We start from the raw sequence: 22,339 nt of genomic DNA, 5'->3' as shown, positions 1-22,339 counted from the left end.
TGCATGTTATCAGGAAGATAAATTAGTTTATATAAATGAGTGCTCGTAAACAGCTCAGGCAGCATTTTGTAAGGGTCTGTTGAATGTGTGAATGAGTTTCTCAGAAATACGTGCTCTTACACCTTGTGTGTCAAAGAAGATGTACTCAATCTGGTATAATTATGTAAACTGAAAGTGTTACTGTTAAGACTTTTAGATTTTGCCCAACATTTTGAATACCTGTTATCCCCCATGAAAAGGAGAACAGGAAAGAGAGAGTGTAGATGTATATATGTGTGCACAATGGCTCTGTCACACAATGCTTGTGTTATTATCAACATGCTTTACTGCATATTTTGAAGTATCAAATTAGAACAGCATAATGGAAACAGTCAAATTTAATTTTCCTTCTTTTTTTTTTTCACTGGATGTGGTGTTTGGTGCTTCCAAAAAAAAAAAGAAGAGTTAATGCTAAAGGGGAGATGAATTTTTTTTTTTCAAGAGTAAGTTCTGATACAGCAGACACTCGCATCTGTGAATGAACCACCAGTAGATGGGAGCTCCTTATTCAGAAATACTGCTGAACAGAAGCAGCAGCTTTGCAATTAAAGTTATGATTAAAATTTGGCACTACAAACAGCTGTTCTTAGCTATAATCTGCTCACAAACCTGATAATTCTACTAAAACATTTCAAACTTAGAATGTTTAATCCAGCACTCTGCAAATTTAGGGGAAGTGTCAAGAAAATAATAATTATTTAAAAATAGCCATAAGAAGTTTTTTTTTTTTTATGTTTGCAACAACACCTTGTTGCAAACATAAAATGTTATTGTGTCCCCAACATCTTGGAGACACAATAATGCAAATGAAGGTGCTCAGGTCAGACAAAATGTCAATAATAAAAAAAAATAAAACAGGTGTTTAAAAATGCTTTTCATCTAAAAGACATATTGCCAAAAAATATGTGTTTACAAGTGCCAATATTTTTGAGATATAACTTAAAATACTCACAGCTGAAATCCACCTATACTGAATACATGCACTACTTTGTAGAAGTTCAAAGATTATAAATTCTTTCAAAAGGTACCATCTCAAAGTGCTTTATCTACAGTGACTTTTTAAAATGTTTTATTACTACCGTGGGTCAACCCACACATATTGCCCCACTCAATTATGGTACTGGCATTTTGATAAAAATGTAAAAGAGGCTAAGAAAACCAGCAAAAAAACTCAACAGTAAACAGGCTTTCTTGAGATAAAAGGAGTAAATGTCAAGGATGCCTCCATCACTAGCAGCATATGCTAGAAACCATTTAGCCAATAAAAGCCAATAAACGTCACTGTATATAAACTATAAAGCAATCATAATGGGCTCCATTGTTATACTATGGTTGCTGCGATTGATATGTACATCAGGACTGTGCAAGCCACCTTTACACAAGATAAATATATAGGTTTACATACATTTATTTGTGATTTAATAGAATTGCCATACAAAATTTACAATATGATTTAGTTATATTGTTTTAGCTATAATCTAAAACAGTAGATAACTATAATTTAATACCTAATATAATATCTATAATTTACTACCAGCTTTTGTTATAAGCTCCTTCCCCAAGCTTCCCTCAATAGCTTACTGGAATTTTGGCCAGTTCCCCCATAAAGTACTGGGTTTGCTTTGTAAACTGCTTTGACAGACTCTATACTTTTTTAAAGTCTTATTATAAAGTATGAAAATTAACTCTTGAATGGCTTTGTATTGACAAAATCCCGAACTGAAGAATGATTGTCTGGCTTGCAAACAGCAAGTATTGAAGAACTTTTCATTAGTCTTAAATTGTGGTAACATTTAAGACTAATGAAATGGTCATAAAATGCAATGGGTTAATCATTACTTAATAAGGATTTTACAGCAAGCTACTACTTTCCGGTTCACTCCAAGGTCTATCTAGGCTACATCAAGTCTGAAGTGGACAATTCCTCACTGTACACTTTGAGCAATTTATAACAAAGTTCAGTGAAAACACAATTTTAGGGAAAACACAAAAAGGAAACATTTAAAATGCTTATTGTTTATGGACACATTTATAACACCAAAACAATTAGAATAAATTTTTATGTGAGTGACCGGGTTGTATCATTAGCATAAGCATAATTATAAACACATTTACACTCGAAACATACACAAAGCAGGGGATTGAAGCTAGTGTTGTGAATGTCCATGCATAATCCTAACATTTTTAAATCTATATTGGTATTTGAAATGCTCTTTTGCTTTTATTTCCTATTCACAGTCTCATCACACCTGTAGGAAAAATAGAACTATGACTACACATATTTTTCTCACCGAGTAATAGCACCATATAGTATTAGTGATTACTGGTCAGATAACAATCAGTGTATACAAATATCTCTGTTCTCCACTTGTCTAAAGTGCAGCCATCTATGAAATGATTGCTTCCGTGTGCTTGTGTATTCTTATCGGTTAGAGCAAGCTTACTGGGCCGTGGCAGGTTAAAGAGTCATCGTCTGCTCTTTCACACTGGGCATCACACTCCACACACAGTGAACCATTGGCATACTCTCGAATATCCCTGTGAAACAGGAAAGTAAAAAGAGAGATGGGGCAAAGTATTATTAAACAATAAATGTTTGAGATAAAACAGAAGTCATAGTGGCAGTAATGCCAAAGAGCTATGAAGTTATTTTCTTATAAAGAATAAGGATTGTTCAAAAATCCCATGGTTAAAAGGACAAAAATAAACATTAGAACTGTACTACGGTATATTTATTGCAAAAATAAATATACCGCAGAATGAGAGCAGAATAACAGCAGAATATTAATTTCAAGAGCCTAATTCACAAGTGAACATAGTTTGTACAAAATCGTTTTCAATCAATTTTGCCCAAATTAATCCAGAGTAAAACTGACAGGGTTTGAGAGAGTGAGGGGGATCGTAACCCAAGAGGTCGACACAGTTGAGAGGTGCAGGATGTGGGGGGATGGCGGACGTTTTCAAAGTCAATTAAATTATGTTGGTGTTATTCAATTTCTGCGATCTACGTATAATGGCGAGTAGCAGAGTGGTTCAAAAAGTCATTAAATTTGACCACACCTCAACTGAGTTGGCACTTTGCCTTTGTTAATACAGAAGAAAGAAAATTAAACCGGTGTTCTTGTCTTTTTCTCAGTGATAGAAAAAAAAGCACTAGAAGGAAAATGTTTCTCTTCCATTGGGAATAAAAACAAATTAATATTAATCATGCATCTTCTGGCCTTCAAAAAACCTTCAAAGAGGCAGGGAAGGTAAAACACATTTTCTGTATGCATGCTGGTTGAACTAGTACAGGTTGTGGTGGACCTGGAAGATATACAAGACTTTTCAGGCAGTAGGATGTTTTCATGTGTTCTCCTTTAGTTTTGGTTACTCACACAAATCTACATAAATAACAGGGAAATGTCATAGTTTTCTTTTATGGTTTTCCAATCTACTCCAAAGTGGGTGCATGATGTGATGGGAATCTCAAGAATCTGAGGCAAAGCAGAGCTTTAGAGAAAAAATTAATAAAACTTTGGTTGATAGAAAAAAAACAAAAACAAAAACAAACAAACTTAGAATTCATTCTTAAAGTTGAGATTCAATCCCAGGATTGAACTCTGGGGTTCCCCACATGTGACTTCTGTCTGCCACAATGAGATATAAAAAAATCTTGCTCTTTAGGCAAGATTTGAACCAGTCAAGTGCAGGACCGGAGAGTCCGACACAGTCTCTTTAATAACCACTGAGATCCAACAGAACCAATGCTGTGGTTCTTCCACATTATGTATTTATGTAAATATAGACACTTAGAGGAGGGCCGTCTCAGTACAGTGGAAAACACAGAAACTGGACTGAAAGACACCAACCCAGCTGATCATTGTTATGAAGTTATTTAACTGTTGAACAGCTTTTTCAATAAATCTGCTGATCAATATAAGGTTGGAGACTGACCTGTAATTCTGCAGTAGTGATTTGTTCAGATTGTTCTTTTTTATAATTGTTTCTAAAGCCTGGTTGAAAACACCCAATAAGATAAACGGGTTAACTACTAGAATCAGATCAGATGCAATAACAGTTAGGCACATTTCTTAAGGAAGGTTGTAGGCAGAATTCCAAAGATTGTATGCTTAGTTTTAGCATCAACAAGCTAGATTGACCCTTGCTGAACTTTAAAAACTTAGAGCATTCTGTTGTTACAAAATCCTATTTTACAGAAACCATGCTGTCAACACCTCTGATGTAAGCACATCAAAGCACAAACTAAAGAAAGACTGAAACACACCATGTATTTTAAGATACATGGTAAAGTAAGAGGTTAGGGTTGTATTCATGGCTGCTTTGGCTGGATGATGTGTCAATGATAGAGACTGAGACTGGCACAGACGTGTAGGCAGACAGGTAGGCAGGGCGTGGCCCCGTGCGCAAGCAGTGACTGTGACACGCAGTGACACGCCTAGCCCTCCTGCCCTATCAGCATCTCAAGATCCTGACTCTTCTCCAAAGTTGCCTCCCGAACTTTTGTAATCAGGTTGTATTTCTGAACTCAAAAGGAGCTTTCATGTAATTCTCTGTTAACAAAGACAAGTCAGTACAAAAAATAAATAAATAAAATAACTAAAATGTCATTAAAAAATCTCCCCAGGGTGCATGTTTTCTCACTTTTTAAAGTGGAGGAAGATAGCATCAAGGGACTCCTAATGTTATGAGTCTCTGCGGGGGTGCACCTTGTTCCCAATGCTTTTTAAATTGTACTCTACTTCCCCCGGTTCTTAAAACAATCTTGTATAAGAAGGAAAATTAAACAAAACTGGAAAACCCTGATACATGTTTTTTTTTTTTCCTTGTAAACTTTTCAGGCAGACAGTGAGTGAAAGTTAAAATTATTACACACATATTAATGTAGTGAAAGTCTCTGTTGTATCTGATTCAGGAGTGGCTCAACAAAGCAAATCAATAGTTGTAGTCTATCTTCTGGATAAACCTGTGTGATGGCTCTTGTAGTTTTAACCAGCCTGCAGTCCACACATTTTGAATGTGCCTAATTCTCCTAAATGGTCTTTAATTCACAATCAAGTAAAAGCTGTAGCTATCAACATTGTTCACCATTTTCTACCACGTATTCTCTATTTTAACGGTTTTTTCCCAAGCTAGGCAGATGTGTTCAGGAAGATTCAAGTTAAATATGTACTAAGTTTTAAGATACTATAGTAAAGTACAGTCCTGCTCCTCTTAATCTGTGTGGGTTTAGATTAGATTTGAGAAGAAAATATCTGTTGTCATGTTACTTAATTAAAGGCATTTCAATGGGATATGTAACATGTCTAAGCTAAAACATGTTTTGAGAGCCCAGGCTCAATACTATGTGAATCTTACATGCATTTTAGACAGACAGATACTTTGATGTTGTGTCAGAATCACCAGTCCAATTTGCTGTTTACTTATCCTTTAACAAAGGAACAAATTAGTCAACCTTTCTATTCAAGTGCTTATTGTGAAGAAAAGCCTTCTCTTGTATAACACTACACTTCAATATGTGATCTACATTTAAAATATTAAATTGTAAAGTATATTTTGTTATGGTTGGGTTAAAATATGACATATATACATCTACTTATTTCTAAAAGAATAATTACATTTTAGAACTAAAACATAGATTATTTCCATGCATACCTATTTCTAACAGGTTCATATATATATATATATATATATATATTTTTTTTTCCTTTTCATAGTTGAGGGATCCATCTTTGATAGTCTACACACTGCTGAAGTGAATTTGATTTGCTTTTGGCATTTGCAGGACTGTCTTATTTTCCTTTACACTTCCAGCTGCAGGGTTTTCTCTCCCTCCACTGCCCACCACTTCAAATGCTGATATTCAGTTACCATACTGCCTTGACTGACATGTTCTCTTGCTGGAGCTGTAAAATTCTGAGATCTGTCAGTGACCATACATGTTGCTGCTGGGAGACTGAGAGGGATCTTCAATAAGTGCAAGAATGTTATCATAAACAACAGAATAATGAGTCATTGTTTTTTTGTTTAAAATAATAAACACAGCATATGGAAATATCCAGCTTACAAATGTGGGTGTGTATATCTCCATTCACACATTTAGGTTATCCCTCTGATCATGTATAGTTTGTGGTTAAAGGCTAAAAGATATAAATAGGTTTAATAACTTTGTATCACTCTGTGCCTCCAGAATAAAACATTAATGACCTTAATTAAGGATTAAAGTTCATTATGTAGTTAATCTCAGATGAATTTGTGCAGGAGTATTAACACTTTTATGGAGCCTAGAAATACAAGCCAAAAGAGCCTTTACCAATTACAAACTTACTTTAATGGAAGTTGCTTTTTTTAATTTGATTAGTAAATACACTTAATTAAAATAGGTAAATCAATAAAATGTAAACATCTGGCAAATCTGTTTCACAATAAATTACTTCTTGTCCATGATTTAAAGTAAATGCGCAAAAATATTAACCAATGTTCTGCAACATTTGAAAAAATACACAAAAAAAGAGAAAAGAACAACACCATGTAGTGCTTAAAGTACTCTTAAAAATAAAAAAAATGTTCACAGAAAATTCAATTAATAAGGGTACTTGATACATTTAAGCCATGGTTTTATAATTTTGCAAAGGTCAAAAATTATTCATAAAAAAAATCGATTTAAAAAGATGATGTATATTTATGATTTAAATATATAATTGTATTTTGGATTAAGGTTGTACTACATTAAATATTGTATAAGTGTTAAATTTTATGATGGTGACATCAGTTGCAATAAATCCACACATAACCATTACTCCTTTCTTTCTGATTTATCACAATGCTTCCAGCTCTCTCTGTGTGACCTTTACTGTCTTGAGGGCTATTGTAGGTGTGAGTATGTGCTGTGGCACAACTCAAGCCAAAAGACACTGCATACATGCCCAGCAGATATGCAGGCATATATGCATGCTATATGCCTATATTGCTAGGCATATAGCCATACTATACGGCTAGCAATAATAGGCATATGAAACTTGTTGATTACTTGAATAATCAAGTATACGGTGATTATTCTATACTATATAAAATAATCAACAAAAACTGCACTCTAATCAGTCATCTGTCATAATAACAATTAGTGTTTTACTCTGTGCATGGTCCGATGGGTAGAACTGACCGCATGTGCACTTTTATGAGGTTCTTTTTTTGTGTGGTTTCGGAAATTGACCGTTTGATGGGACAGTACTCTTATGCACTATTTATGCATGTATAGAAATTCATTACTTACCCTTCGTACAGGTTACAGGTTTCTACACAGGTTCGTCCCCGGCTGAAGTACCGGCAAGACAGGCACTGGTCCGGACCAGGACCCCAACATCCAGCATCAGAACACAATGTGTCACACACCATGTGGTCCTTGGCTGCTCAGGACAAACGATCAGAAAGACAGTGAAATGACAAAAATGTTGCTTTTATGCATTTCTGAATGGATGATGTAACAACAATTTATTTGTTAAGACATCCATAGTTTGGTTTAAAAATAGCAAAAATAGCATCACTCATAAGACATAGGGTTAAATGTCTCAATGCACAAGATATTCTGAACATTAAATGTTTCTACCTCCTCATGACAACTGCATATTTGTGTTGGCCTATAAAGTCTATTTTTCATAGCAACAGATTTCTTAAGCCAAGACTGGGGTAAATAAAGTAAGGCAGATGCGTGAGTGGCTGAGGGACTAAATTATTTCTCTTCCGGAAACAAGAAAGTGTCAAACAATAGACACAGAGACGTCTGGATAATTATCCCTTTTGGATCAAATGGTTGACAACACAAACACTGTTGTGTTCCAAACTGTGTGAATGTATAAACAGTGTGTATGATAATTAATCTTTATGCATGAAATGTGTATTACTATTACATGTTTTTGTGCAGTTAGCACAGTAGGGATCTGTGCTGCTTCATTATCTAAATGCTGAGCAAACAATGGCAAACCACAGATGAGACACAGAAAGAACTTGCAGATGCCACACATATTTGTTGATATAATTTAGGCTAACAGCCAAAAGTGTAGAAAAAAATGCTGTTAGATCTTGTTTTTTAATGCACTACCGATCAACCCGGAATATCTCATCTGCTCTGCTTTATAGAACTATATTTGTTCTTTGTCTCATGTTCCCCCGCAACACACTTCTATAAAAGTTATGACACATGGAAGCACAATGTTAAAATACAAAATCAACACTCTTCACTAAACATGAGGTTAGTTTTGCTTTTGGCCACTTGTAGGACACACCACATAACCTTGATGTCTTACTGCGTTATGCTATTTTAACAGAATGCTGCAGTTGTTCAAAGAAGACTGAGACTCAAAATCAGTTGTATGCTTTTAGGGAAGAATATAAAGGCTTTGGCTTTTACAGCACAAAAAACACCTCTCTGGGTAATCTGGTGTCACGTGTAAACTGACCAGACAGAGGAAATAACAAGAATAAGAGTGGTTGGGGGCTGACAAAACACATTAGCTGTGCTGCAAGATCAAAAAGAGCAACTTGAAATGTGTCTAAAATGCTTGAAAAAGCCCTACCATTAGGAAGAAAGAACAGCCTATTGCAATGAGTGTGATAATGTTTTTAAAAGGAAGGAAGGATGTGACAAAAATGTAAATAACGTAAAAACACATTTACTAAATGGTAAACATGTGAACTGATCAGATGTCAGCCTTTTGTTCATGGTAGCAATCACTATGTTTGGAACGACACTTGAAATCTGTTGGAGGTCTACTGATTAAGTGTGATGTACTTCCAACGAGTTGGGCAGTATTGTATTATTCCCTTGTAGTTCATGCTTGCAAAACAGTAGTGCACATTATTTTATCGATTTAATCTGAGCATTTTGATCACAATAGTACATTCACACTGAGAGGGAGAGGAGGAGACTAGTTGCTGTCTATGACATGTGACCTGCTCTTCGCTGATACTTGTTCACCCACATGTCCACACACAGCTCCTGAAGTAAGACAAAGAGCTCTGAGGGATACAGTTAAAATTTTACTTTTATGTAAGTCCAGTGTATACATGATTGACTTTAACCACACTAAGCTATGTGACCAGCCAGATTTCTGGGTTGTGTCATTCAGAGTAAACCTGTTAAAGCTAATATTTTTGTGCTCCATTTGCTGTACGGAAAACTGTATTTGCATCTCCAGACACAGGTTTCCAAAACCCTGTGATCAGGGCATGCACACACACAACAGGCTTCTTGTCCAAACCATCGAATGCAAGCAACAAACAGCTGAAGTTGGATTTCTCCTTTGTAATTTGAGTCTTTGTAATGTAAAATATTTTGTGCTAAAGAAGTTTTTTACAGGTTGAATAAATTGTGCTTGCAAAGACACCTGCTCATGAATCTGGGTCAAGCTTTGAAGCGATTATGCAAAATGAAACAGACGTGGTGTATAAAACAAATTATCAAGATGCAATGCCCTAAAATATGAAGTAGAGCAATCTAGGCATTACAACAATGTAATATGTAGACAATTTTCAGTCAGATATTTTGTGGAAGTACATCTGTCAGAACAAGCTCTGGAAACATGACATGCTGTAGAGGTATAAACACCTATCAAGTTAATTGCATGCAAATAAAGTTCTTCATCATAATGTATTTCTGCTTTGGAATCCTGCGTAGCCAAAACGTTATATTGAAACCATATAAAACATATGTGATGAGATGGTCTAAAGACTGAAAGCTGTGTTGTTGGAATGAAGTGTTGACGAGGACACAAAAATGTACACTTGAGTTGTTCACACTAAACCTTTGAACCAAAAATGAAAATAAAAGACTGAGCAGAAATAAGTTGTTCAATCAATCAATCAATCAATCAATCAATCAATCAATCAATCAATCAATCAATCAATCAATCAATCAATCAATCAATCAATCAATCAATCAATCAATCAATCAATCAATCAATCAATCAATCAATCAATCAATCAATCAATCAATCAATCAATCAATCAATCAATCAATCACATTTTATAGCACATTTCAGCAACAAGGCATTTCAAAGTGCTTTACATAATTAAAATAAAAAACTGAAATAATCAGTGAGAAAGAGAGAGATTTAAAAAAAATAAAAACAAAAAAAACATTACATCATTAAAACGTTGAAAAGAAAGAAGAAGAAATTAAAAACATTAAAGACATAAAAAGATGGAAGACATAAAAACCGGCACTCTAACCCTAATTTAGCCATAAGCAATTCTAAACAGATGGGTTTTAAGTTGAGATTTAAAAGCACCCAGTGTTTCAGCTGTTTTACAGTTTTCTGGAAGTTTGTTCCAAATCTGTGGTGCATAGAAACTGAATGCTGCTTCTCCTCGTCTGGTTCTGGTTCTGGGGATGCAGAGCAGACCAGAACCAGAAGATCTGAGGGGTCTAGACGGTTGGTACAGTAATAACAGATCTTTAAGGTATTGTGGTGCTAAATCGTTCAGTGATTTATAAACTAACATCAGTATTTTAAAGTCTATTCTCTGAGCTACAGGGAGCCAGTGTAGGGACTTTAAAACTGGTGTTATGTGCTCTATCTTCCTGGTTTTAGTGAGAACCCGAGCAGCAGCGTTCTGGATCAGCTGCAGCTGTTTGATTGATTTATTAGTCAGACCTGGGAAGACGCTGTTTAACCATTTTCCTACTTCAGAACTAAACAACTCATTTAGTATCCACCTAAAAATGATTTGTCAATACAATAAGTTCAACTCTGACCATTTTCTTCACTTTATACTTTATTATTCAGAAAAGTTCAGCAAAATATGTCTTGGTCTCTCCAGCTACATTACACAATTATCTTCAGGATCACAATAAATAAGGGTATTTGTAGAATAATTTTTGTTTTCCATAATGTAATATATTCATTTTTATTCTTGTACCTATTTGGACAGTCACAACCCTGGTTGTATTACTATTATGCATAGTGGACCCAAAGAAAAAAAAAGAAGAAACAAATAAATGTATTTCCATATTAAAACGATGAGTTGGTTTGTAGTTCATAATATACCTTTATACATTAATGGGGCATTCCATTCATGCAAAAAACTGAGCAATGGAAAGATTGTTTGTGCTTTGCACCACTTCCAGTGCCTTGAAGAATAATTCATAACCCTTCAACTTCCTTTTCATTTTGTATCATTGGAAATATGAACATATGTGCATTTTATTGCAATTTATGTGACAGAACAACCTAAAGTAATGCATAACTGTTAAGGCAAGGAAAATGGCATCTGATATTCAAACTTTTTTTTTTTACAAATATATGCAGTGTGTTTTTGTGCTTACACCCTCTCTACTACCTCACTCTGATACACCCAGATAAAATCCAGCACAAGTTGCTTTGAGACAGAGTGTAGCTGTCATAACATGAAATGATCCAGTGCTGAATAATTGACCTAAATTGTCAACAAGAACTTTAACAGGATTGATTTGTATTGTTTTGAACATTTTTGTGACCCGTTAGATAATTTTCAGAAATAAATCTGAGATATTTATAGTCATTTATCATGAAATTGTCAGTTGACAGCTGTAGCTTAGTGTAATTGCTGAAATTATACATGTCTTTTGTAGGTAATGACTTGACTTTTCAATTTTATTTTAATTGACACAAAACATTTCCTCAGATGTAACTCTAAACTTACCACATTCTTGTGGGCTTCTGTTGCTGCGAATAAGGACATTTTGGTTACCAGCGCGAAAGAGTCTTGTCCAGTTCACAGTGCTGTAGTAGCAGAGTTGGCTGTTCTCTGCAATGTGGACATTCCCAGCACTGATCTCTCTCAGGGACTGAAGCTGAAGCGATGAGATGCCCTGCTGTTTTAACACCAACAGGGAAATCCCACTGAGAGGGCAGCATAGGTGGAGGTGAGAGAAAGACATGGCCAAACAAGAACAGGGGAATATGAGAAGAAAGGGAGAAAAGTTGAGGTTGAATACAGAATGGAGAGGGGAAAAAGAAAGAGATAAAACAGGACAGTTCACTGAAGATAAGTTAATTTAGCATTTGTCTGAGCCCAAAGCAGAAGTGCACAATGCACATTTTAATGAGCATCCCCCAATCCAAACAAGTGCCCCAAAAAGGACAAAAAAAATTTTATTACACAAGTAGGTTTTTACATTTTCTTTTATTTTTTACCTCGGACACAATTACAGATTAAGATGCCTTAATCATGCAGATGATGTTGCAAGGTTCATCTAAAGGTCTAAAGTAAACATCTTTCATGTATCTCATATGAGGGGATGTTGTAAGTGCTTATACAATAATTTTCTAAACCAGATAAACTCGGTACATTATATAAATCCCTGAGCTGTTTTATATTGCGCATCATTACAAATTCTTGTGTCTTTCGCTACCATTTGTAAAATGGGATTGTGAGTTCCTAATTTATTAGATTACATAAATGGACAAGGCAATGTGTTCCCAATCTCAAAACGTTTTTCAAAAAAAATTGTTGGGACAACAAAGTCCCAACTCCAATGTGTGTGTATATGCCCACCCACCCATGACCCACCGATCACAGGGAAAACCTACCACCGTCGTCACCATATTTTCTAAAGTGCAATTAAATGACCACAATGTGAAGCAGTTAAACAACCTCTCTGCCTTTCTTTACTTCTGTTTTTAAAAGTTTCCCCCCATGTTTTGTTCCTTTTTCGCCACTTACAGTTTAAATATGACAAAAAAGCAGCAGGGAGTCAGAGCCATCAGACAGACAGAACGCGCAGGATCAAGTACAGGGCAAAGGTGAGAGGCAGGCCATAATTTCTCCTGCTGTGTTCATCTGCATGCAGGTGCACAGCACATAACCACACTTTTAAAAAGATACACACACACCTAGTCTGCAGTATATAATCAGACATGACTTACAATATTACCATCCAAATGTCACTACACGTTTCCAAGCACTTTTGCAAAAGGCAATGAAAAGTAAGTGATAAATAATTCTGTTCCATCAGATGGGTTAAAACTACTTGAGTCTCCAAATGTCAAAACAAAATCATGACCAAAACCATTTCCAAGCAGTTTTCTTTGTAAGTGATAATTAGACTTGGAAAAATCTAAATTCAGAGCACTTGATCACAGGAAACGAATGTATTCAACTAATGATTTATATATTTAAAAAAATGAAAATGCATGAAGCAAGCTTCATTAAATGCCAATAGCTACTTGATAGGTGACAAGTGACAGATTTATAACTCTTTTAATGTTGTTGAGAGTTCATTTTGCAACATTGGAACAATACAATTTTGTAAACTATTGAGCTGATCCTAGCTCATCTAATTTTGCAAAATTAGTCCATATTTTGAACAAAATATTCCATATGAGAATAAGTAGGACAAACAATAAGCAAAGGAAAGTTTTGTCAAACTGACATAAAGCCTTGCATAACCCCAACCAAAAAAAGCATTTTATTGCCAATGTGAATCCAACACTTTTGGGTCAGTGTTTATCAGTTGTAATTAGGATTTAAAATCAGACTGATATTTTTTTCTCAGCCTCAATATCATCAAAACATCCATATTTATGACTTAATGGACTGGCTATATAAATGTAAGTAGTTTTATGAAACAATTAAACTTGCTATCAAAGGAATATGCAAACGAACAAACTTCTTTCCTGGCTTTATTGGAGGTCCTCCTGATACAAGTTTGTTCAGTCATGTTCTCTTAGATCTGTGGTTCTTAACCTGGGTTTGATCGAACCCCTGGGGTTCAATGAGTCGGTCTCAGGGGTTTGGCGGAGCCTCTGCCACGGAGGTAAAGACACACTTGTGTAAAGTCGTGATGACGCCCCGCTTTACCATCACTTGCTACAGAGGATCACGTTTACATTGCTTAGCCAATCAGTGCTGCGGATTAGCACTGATTGAAGGAGCTCCACTCCCAGCATGGATTTGAACTTGTGTCTTTAATTACTTCAGCAAAGCTCACAGTTTGTACCAAATTCTGTACTTCTAAATCTGCTCCTTAGTCGCATCTTTTCGGGGTTGCTACTGCCTCTAGTGGGTTGGGGGTGGTGACACAACTAATATAATTACATTACTAAATCAAAATACCGCAAAGTCTTATTTATTATGAATTTTTAATTCTCTTAAGAATGTAGAGCTAATTGAATGATCTAAACACCTGAATTGTCCTATTGAGGGACAATAAAAGATATTTCTACTCTATTCTATTCTATTAGTACATAAAACACATATTCCACTGTGCAAATACGAGCATATTCACAACACATTTGCCATTTCATCAGGTACCTGTACAGTGCTCTTCCCCCGATAGTTACTAGGTTGGAGAAAACACTCAAGTCAGTCATGTTGTCAGGCCAAGACTGGATGTTAAGGTAGCCTAAATAGAGAGAAATGCAAACACAGATACATAGGTTATAAGTCTAAGGCACAAAGATTCTGACATATTTCCAGAGGTAGCAACAGACTTCAAGCAGTTCCCACATTAACTGAGTGTTGACATGGAAACGCCACAGACCTTTGACTCAAACGCATGCCGTAGGATTGACTCATACAAAGAGGATTTTCATACCAATGCAAAGTCTGACATGTCAATATTGTTTTTTGCACTTCCTCCTGCTTCTCCTTTGTTGAATCATTTAAAGGATTAAATGAAAAGCTGGGATGATGGCTGTGGCTCATTTATAATTTTCAATAATGGATTCAGAAAATATGAAATATTTAGTAGAAGAACAGTGGGTGAGTACAATCCCCAAGCCAACACCAGAAGACAAACAAAACTATGGGTTAGGGAAACAAAACCAAGGCTAAATCCACAATGAAGAGATAGTACAGTCCAGAGAGGATGAAGAGAATGGAAGGAATTAATGTCTTAGCAAATACAAAAAAAGCTATAATTAACAGCAATTATTTTAACACAAGAAGAAGAAAGCATAAAGGGCACAAGCAGCATTAATCACCAAGTAGAACCAGCAGAAGGTGGTGGACGGCAATTAAAAAAGAAAAAAAAAAACAGTCTGTGCCTTAGGATGTATAGCACATTCTTCAATCAATAAATAGCATTTGACATCATCATATTACGGTGTGTGATTTCCTCCCACTGGGTGCATAATATTGTTTATCCAAAAAGTGGCTTGTTGAAAACAGAGAGCAATAACCTTGAACAGCCTCTTTATCAGTTGAGAGACATTATTTGATTTGTAATGTCAATCCCAGCTGAGCAGCAGCAGCGTTGGGAAAATGTTTGTAAACAGTGTTTACAGACCAGAACCAGAAGACCTGAGTGGTCTGGAAGGCTGATACAACAACAGCAAATCTTTAATGTGGTGTGGTGCTAAAATGTTCAGTGAGTTATAAACCAACAAACGTATTTCAAAGTCTATTCTCTGAGCTATGGGGAGTCATTGTAAGGATTTTAAAACGGGGGTGATGTGCTCTATCATCCTGGTTTTAGTGAGAAAAAGAGCCACAGAGTTCTGGATCAGATGCAGCTGGAAGATTGATTTTTTTTTTTTTTTTTTTTTTTTTAGGCAGACCTCTGAGGACACTGTTGCTGTAATCAAAGATAAATGCATGGATGAGTTTCTCCAGATCTTGGTGAGACATTAGTCCTTTAATCCTGGAGATGTTCTTCAAGTGACAGATGGCTGACTTTTTTCTCTGAATATGTCAACAAAAAGGTTTTGCTTGTTAATTAATCTGCTGAGTGCAGGTGTGAGTCCATCATTTGCTTTCAATCCATCCACCATATTTTGAAGTAAACACACAAAGGCACACACATACCCTCTAAATGCAAACATAATATTTAATTGAAAATAGTAAGTTGATTTAAATTAGTTTCTTCAAATTGCTAATAACACTCACTTTTAGTAAGTTAATTGAAAATTGTGGTTGAACAGTCTCTCCAACACACTCTACTTTAGATGGATACATTTAGAAAGAGCAAGTTTTTGATAATTGTGCTTTTTTTCTGTCTTGGAAAGTACTTTGACTCAGTCTGCATGCTTCCAAGTGCATATGCTTTACTTGAGGTTTTATGGAAACTCATATCTTCAGGCCTGTTGCAAACTCTCTCTCTTATGAGCTCCACTTTACAGTAAAAAAATATCATTTGCAGCAAAAGAAAGAAAACATATTTTTTGTGGAATTTTCTGCACCTTCCTTTTAATTCTATTAACATTTACAATGTCTGCTAGTGCCAGAGTTGTAATATGCTTACAACAGTTAGTTGCACTAGCCTGACAACCACCTGCTGTAGATTTGTCAGGCATATCTAATTGGTATATGATCATGAAGATAAATGATATGAATGGCTCATATCTTGAATGCCAATTGACCTCATAGATTTACAGGAAGATACAGCTTCATCTGCATCCCCCATAAAGGAGTAAAAATTGAGTTTCATTCTATGTCATTAATGAAATGATAATAAACTATGTATTGCTTATTTAAGATTGTGAATGTATGAGAGTAGAACTAAAGAACCTAAGAGAAAAACTGTGACATCAGTTAGATTAAAGGATGGTATGTTAATAAAGGTATTCATATTTGACACAATCTGTTTATTAGCTCATTTTCAAATCCAGTTGTGAGCTCTAAATATTTGTTAAGATACCACATGAAAGTCAAAGCAGTTGTTGAATCCGACTCATCCCCCTAATTGGCACCTAAATACAGTGATTTATATACAACTAATTCCTACCACCCTGTCCTGATGTGCACATTGTGTAATGGTAGTAGACACACAATCTTATGTCAGTGTCATCTAATAGATCTGTCAAAGCTGAGGAGATGGGAAATGGACAATGTTTGATTTTGTAAGATGAAGAAGTGGCTCATGTTATGCTGAGAGCCACATTAAAAACGCACCAGACCTCACAGCAAATTGCTCTGTGGAGGCTTTTAGCAAAGAGGACCAGGAGCTCACAACTAAAGGTCAAGATGGCTTAAGTTGTGGTGATTACAGTTCTGAGTCAAAACATTGATAAACCCCTTATGGAAAATTGCACAACTTGATTACTCATTTGTTGCCCTCTTCAAATAAGACCTGACGTGGTGAGACATATTTTAAGATCCACTGAAATACAGTTCAAAGGGAAAACAATGGATAGTAAAAGATGATAACAGATGTCCCCCTATCCTACTCATTTGAAAGCTAAGGCTGTGTTATTGTGACCTAAGGGTCAGAAAGCCAGGTTGCCTTCTTCTGTCAGATGCCATATTTTCTTGACAGCTCAGGGAGACGACAAGTTGTGCTGACACAAATGTCTAAGTACATGGCCACAGGTTTATGCTCCATCAACTGCTCTCAACCAGCCATCACTCACCAAAAAAGGGAAAAAAAATAACATTAAGAATAAATAAATAAACACACCTTTAATATGCATACATTAACAACCTGGTTGCCACTATTATTAAGGAAGTCTAAAGTCTCAAAATAAAGTAATATGTTTTTTTTTATTATTATTTTTTGAAATTCCAATTCAGTTTGAGCAGCACATTTATTCTATGGATATAGTAGTCATAATCCGAGTGTCCTAAATTACCAGGTAACGTCTGCTGTCAATGCCCTCGACAACCCCTTTTTGTCAACAGGGTAGCACTTATTCTCCTATGACATTTCATAGTGACGGAGCATACATTTGAGAGGACCACTTAACGATTTTACTTTGCACAAATCCCTAAATCGGAGGTGTCCAAAGTGCTGCCAAGGTACCACTGCTGGCCCTCTGGAGGGTCATGGGTAGCAATTAATCACAATTAAAGAATGTAAGTAATTTGGACTGCCAGCACAGATGATTAATGAAGACTGAAAATAAAACATTTTAGAACAAGATTTTCACAGACAAATTATTCCATCCATCCATCCATCCATCCATCCATTTTCTTCCGCTTATCCGAGGTCGGGTCGCGGGGGCAGCAGCTTCAGAAGGGAGGCCCAGACTTCCCTCTCCCCAGCCACATCTTCCAGCTCCTCCGGGGGAACCCCAAGGCGTTCCCAGGCCAGCTGAGAGACATAGTCCCTCCAGCGTGTCCTGGGTTTTCCCTGAGGACTCCTCCCGGTGGGACGTGCCCGGAACACCTCACCAGGGAGGCGTCCAGGAGGCATCCTTACCAGATACCCGAGCCACCTCAACTGGCTCCTCTCGACGTGGAGGAGCAGCGGTTCTACTCTGAGTCCCTCCCGGATGACCGAGCTTCTCACCCTATCTCTAAGGGAGAGCCCAGCCACCCTGCCGAAGAAACCCATTTCGGCCGCTTGTACCCGTGATCTCGTTCTTTCGGTCATGACCCAAAGCTCATGACCATAGATGAGGGTGGGAACATAGATCGACCGGTAAATCGAGAGCTTCGCTTTTTGGCTCAGCTCTCTCTTCACCACGACGGACCGGTACAGCGCCCGCTTCACAGAAGACGCTGCCCCAATCCGCCTGTCGATCTCCCGCTCCCTTCTTCCCTCATTCGTGAACAAGATCCCCAGATACTTAAACTCCTCCACTTGAGGCAGGACGACCCCCCTGACGCGGAGAAGGCACTCTACCCTTTTCCGGCTTAAGACCTTGGCCTCGGATTGGGAGGCACTGAGCCTCATCCCGGCCGATCCACACTCGGTTGCGAACCGCTCCAGTGAGAGATGCAGATCACGTTCCGATGAAGCCAACAGGACCACATCATCCGCAAAAAGAAGAGATGCGATCCTAAGGCTACCAAAACGGATCCCCTCAACACCTCGGCTGTGCCTAGAAATTCTGTCCGTAAAAGTAATGAACAGAATCGGTGACAAAGGGCAGCCTTGGCAGAGTCCAACTCTCACCGGAAACGAGCCCGACTCACTGCCGGCAATGTGGACCAGACTCTGACACCTGTCATACAGGGACCTGACAGCCCGTATCAAAGGGCCCGGTACCCCATACTCCCAGAGAACTCCCCACAGGGCCCCCCGAGGGACACGGTCGAACGCCTTCTCCAAGTCCACAAAACACATGTAGACTGGTTGGGCGAACTCCCATGCACCCTCCAGGACCCTGCTGAGGGTGTAGAGCTGGTCCAGTGCTCCACGACCAGGACGAAAACCACACTGCTCTTCCTGAATCCGAGGTTCGACTACCCGACAGACCCTCCTCTCCAGGACCCCTGAATAGACCTTACCAGGGAGGCATAAGAGTGTGACCCCCCTGTAATTGGAGCACACCCTCCGGTCCCCCACCCCAGTCTGCCAATCCAGGGGAACTGCCCCCGATGTCCATGCGATATTGCAGAGTCGTGTAAGCCAACACAACTCTGCAACATCCAGAGCCTTAAGGAACTCTGGGCGGATCTCATCCACCCCTGGGGCCCTGCCACCAAGGAGCTTTTTGACCACCTCGGCGATCTCGTCCCCAGAGATTGGAGAGCCCAACCCAGAGTCCCCAGGCTCAGCTTCCTCAACAGAAGGCATGTTGGTAGGATTGAGGAGGTCTTCGAAGTATTCCGCCCACTGGCCCACAACGTCCCGAGTTGAGGTCAGCAGCGCACCATCCCCACTATAAACAGTGTTGGTGCTGCACTGCTTCCCCCTCCTGAGACAAATTATTATTTTGCAAAATGTTAAAATGCTCTACATCAAAAATGTCAAATTCAAAGCAAAGGGGCAGTTTTTTATCTGTATACTGTCAATTTAAATCAGTGTGAAAAGATGTTCCAATATATTTAGTCTCATTTTCAAGTGACACAATCATAATATAAAACATTTCCAAGCCATTCTGTTCTCGTGCTAGACTTTGTGTAATCTTCATAAGAAATGCACATTGAGTGTACTTTCAAGCTTAACCCTCAACAACCCAGACTCCTTAAGAACCAAGTTTAACATCCGACTTATTGTCACCCTGTCACTTAATTTCCTGGTCTACATATTAAGTGCTTGAGATTTATTTCATTGAGCTACTCCTATTATGCACTTATATGATAGATGAAAAACATTACTAGGAATATATGAGATCTGTTGCCACATATGTGTTTTTATTTTAGGAGGGAAGGTGACATCACAGATACAGGCTGTAATGTTCTGCTGGCACTGCTGCATGTCTGGGCTGGAAAAATGACAACAAACACAAAGCTCAAAAGTGGCAGCGGCACAGGAGAGCTGGACAATTACCGATGCACACCGCATGTTCTGGATCTTTTCTTCATAGTGCGTGAAGGGAGAGTAGGGACTGAGGGACTCAAGGCTAGAGAGCCCCCAAGGGAGAAGCGGAGGAGAGACAGAAGAGATTGAAAGTCTCATATAATATTCATCTTATGCTGCATTGTCTGTCCTTGGGGTGGACAGTCTCGAGAGAAGGGAGAGGGTTGACTTGAGCAAACAAACACATACACACAAACCCAGCTGAACTGCATACATCCTAAAAATGCCATAAATGGTAAGGTTAAAAGAATAACATGAGAGTGATGAAGTTGGCATATCATTATACGGCAATGGATATGTACTAACCTGTAATTTCCCGAACAGTCCGGAACACATTGAGTTTTTCTGGATCTAAAGGTCCAATGTTGTGATAGACATCCCTATGAGAGACAATTATATATTAAAATGTTAAAAAAAAAACAGAATAGGAAAAGACAAAACAAAGAAGAAATTAGTACCTCAATTTATTGTGGTACAAAAATGACACACATGTTCGTGTGTGATTTTATGCTTCTATCATGTTCGAAATAAAATAATTGTTTACTTAAACTCGTGTTCACCACCAGATTTTGACAACTATACAGAAGGTGGATTGCTTGCACAGTCAGATTTGAAATATTTAGAGCAAAGTCAGATAAATAAAAGGTAAAGTCCTCTGCACTTGCATCAACACTGCAGTGAAACTTGGTGTGGAAATAATATGGAGAGTGAAAATAGAAATATTTGTTTCTTTTCCTTTAGAAGCAGAGGTGAAAGTAAGGGGGTACGGCAGGGTACTGCGTACCCCTAAAATATTTAGTGGGGGTACACAGTACCTGCAAGAGAGGGGAGCGGCTGTAAAAAAATTAACGGGTTCACTGTGCAGCTGTGAGTGCACCCACTAATCAGTCATGTCTGATTAGTTTTTCAAGAACAATCTAAAATACGACTTAATCAGTGAATGAATAACCGATTTTCCGATTTCATATTGTTTCTGAACAGTTCGTACTTTGCTAGAGCCGCGTGTGCAATAGGTCAATTGCAGAAGGTTTTGAGTCAATCTCGGGATTAGGAGACAAACTGAACGCCGCCAGGACGCAGAGACCAGCACGTCTTCATCTGACTCACTTAAAACGTTCATAACTTTATTAAAGAACAACAAAAAATAAATAAATCAACAAAACGTGCTCAAATTAATGACCCAACAACAATAATAATCTCAGTGATTATTGTTTCAACAAGGTGTTGCGCAATTCTGTGCATTTCAGTTCCAGGCCAAAATAACGAGCAGAGCAGGAGTTTAAAATTTACTAATCAACCACCTCTGTGTTCATGAGAGGTTTATTAATAATCGCAAAATAAATATCAAGCCTGCAAATCTAATATCGTAACGGACTGAATGTTATGTTTTTAACATAGTCTCTGGTCGGCTTGTGGAGCGCAAGAGGTTGCCACGGCAACAGGTGTGTTTAAATGACAAAGTGAGACGGAGAATAAAAAGGTGCGAGTGGTTTAGAGTTGATCACCTTTTTAGGTTGTTTTACCTTTGTTTACCTTTGCCTTGGTGCATCACAACCGCTGTAATTTCTCAACATTCAATAAACAACAAACTTGGACTATTTACCTTGTTCTGTGTGAGTATACGTCATTTACAACATACATCAAACACGGTAAATAAGTTTCATTAAGTATTTAACAAACAAATGGCTTCTACCGCGATAATTATGTAAAATTAAATTAATTGTCTAAAATAAAAAAATTGTTTGGTGCTGTCAGGCTCAGAGTCTGAGAGGCTTTTTCTTTATAAAACAATTTTTTATTATTTTTTTTGCCTCTTATTTAGTGGAAATATTGATGTTGATTAGACTTAATAATAACCTTTTTCAACCTTTATAGCTCCACTGTTGAAAATGAGGCTCTAACATTCACAAATGACATTGAAATAAAATCCAGTCCAACATCAGGTTTGAGGTGATTCCTCTGGAACCTGTAGGAAGAAAACTATCCCAACTTCAGAAGATGAGCTTTAACCTAACAGAGCTCTGTGGTTCCTCCTGTCAGTATGAGATTCAGGGTGAGGAGGTGCCATGTTAGGAAGAGAAGTGGAAGCTGAAAGATCTTCAGAACAAACAGGTCATGATGCTAGGCTACTGA

The 22,339-nt window shown here is 37.5% G+C and overlaps 1 protein-coding gene across 1 annotated transcript in view; it reads right to left on the bottom strand.

The window, feature by feature from the left end:
• erbb4b (erb-b2 receptor tyrosine kinase 4b) overlaps positions 1-22,339 on the bottom strand; it is a 298,712-nt gene that overhangs the window by 59,483 nt on the left and 216,890 nt on the right. The window contains exons 10-14 of the mRNA XM_081604430.1: positions 20,513-20,586; positions 14,332-14,422; positions 11,719-11,918; positions 7,313-7,445; positions 2,484-2,577 (exon numbers count right to left, since the gene is read on the bottom strand). Of these exons, the coding sequence (XP_081460556.1) occupies positions 2,484-2,577; positions 7,313-7,445; positions 11,719-11,918; positions 14,332-14,422; positions 20,513-20,586 (592 nt within the window). The remainder of the gene's footprint in view (positions 1-2,483; positions 2,578-7,312; positions 7,446-11,718; positions 11,919-14,331; positions 14,423-20,512; positions 20,587-22,339) is intronic.

Source organism: Poecilia reticulata, chromosome 2, assembly GCF_904066995.2.
Source record: "Poecilia reticulata chromosome 2, P_reticulata-male-v2, whole genome shotgun sequence".
Lineage (NCBI taxonomy): Eukaryota > Metazoa > Chordata > Actinopteri > Cyprinodontiformes > Poeciliidae > Poecilia > Poecilia reticulata.
Note: the sequence above shows the minus strand (reverse complement) of the source record. Positions and strands in the feature narration are given on the sequence as shown.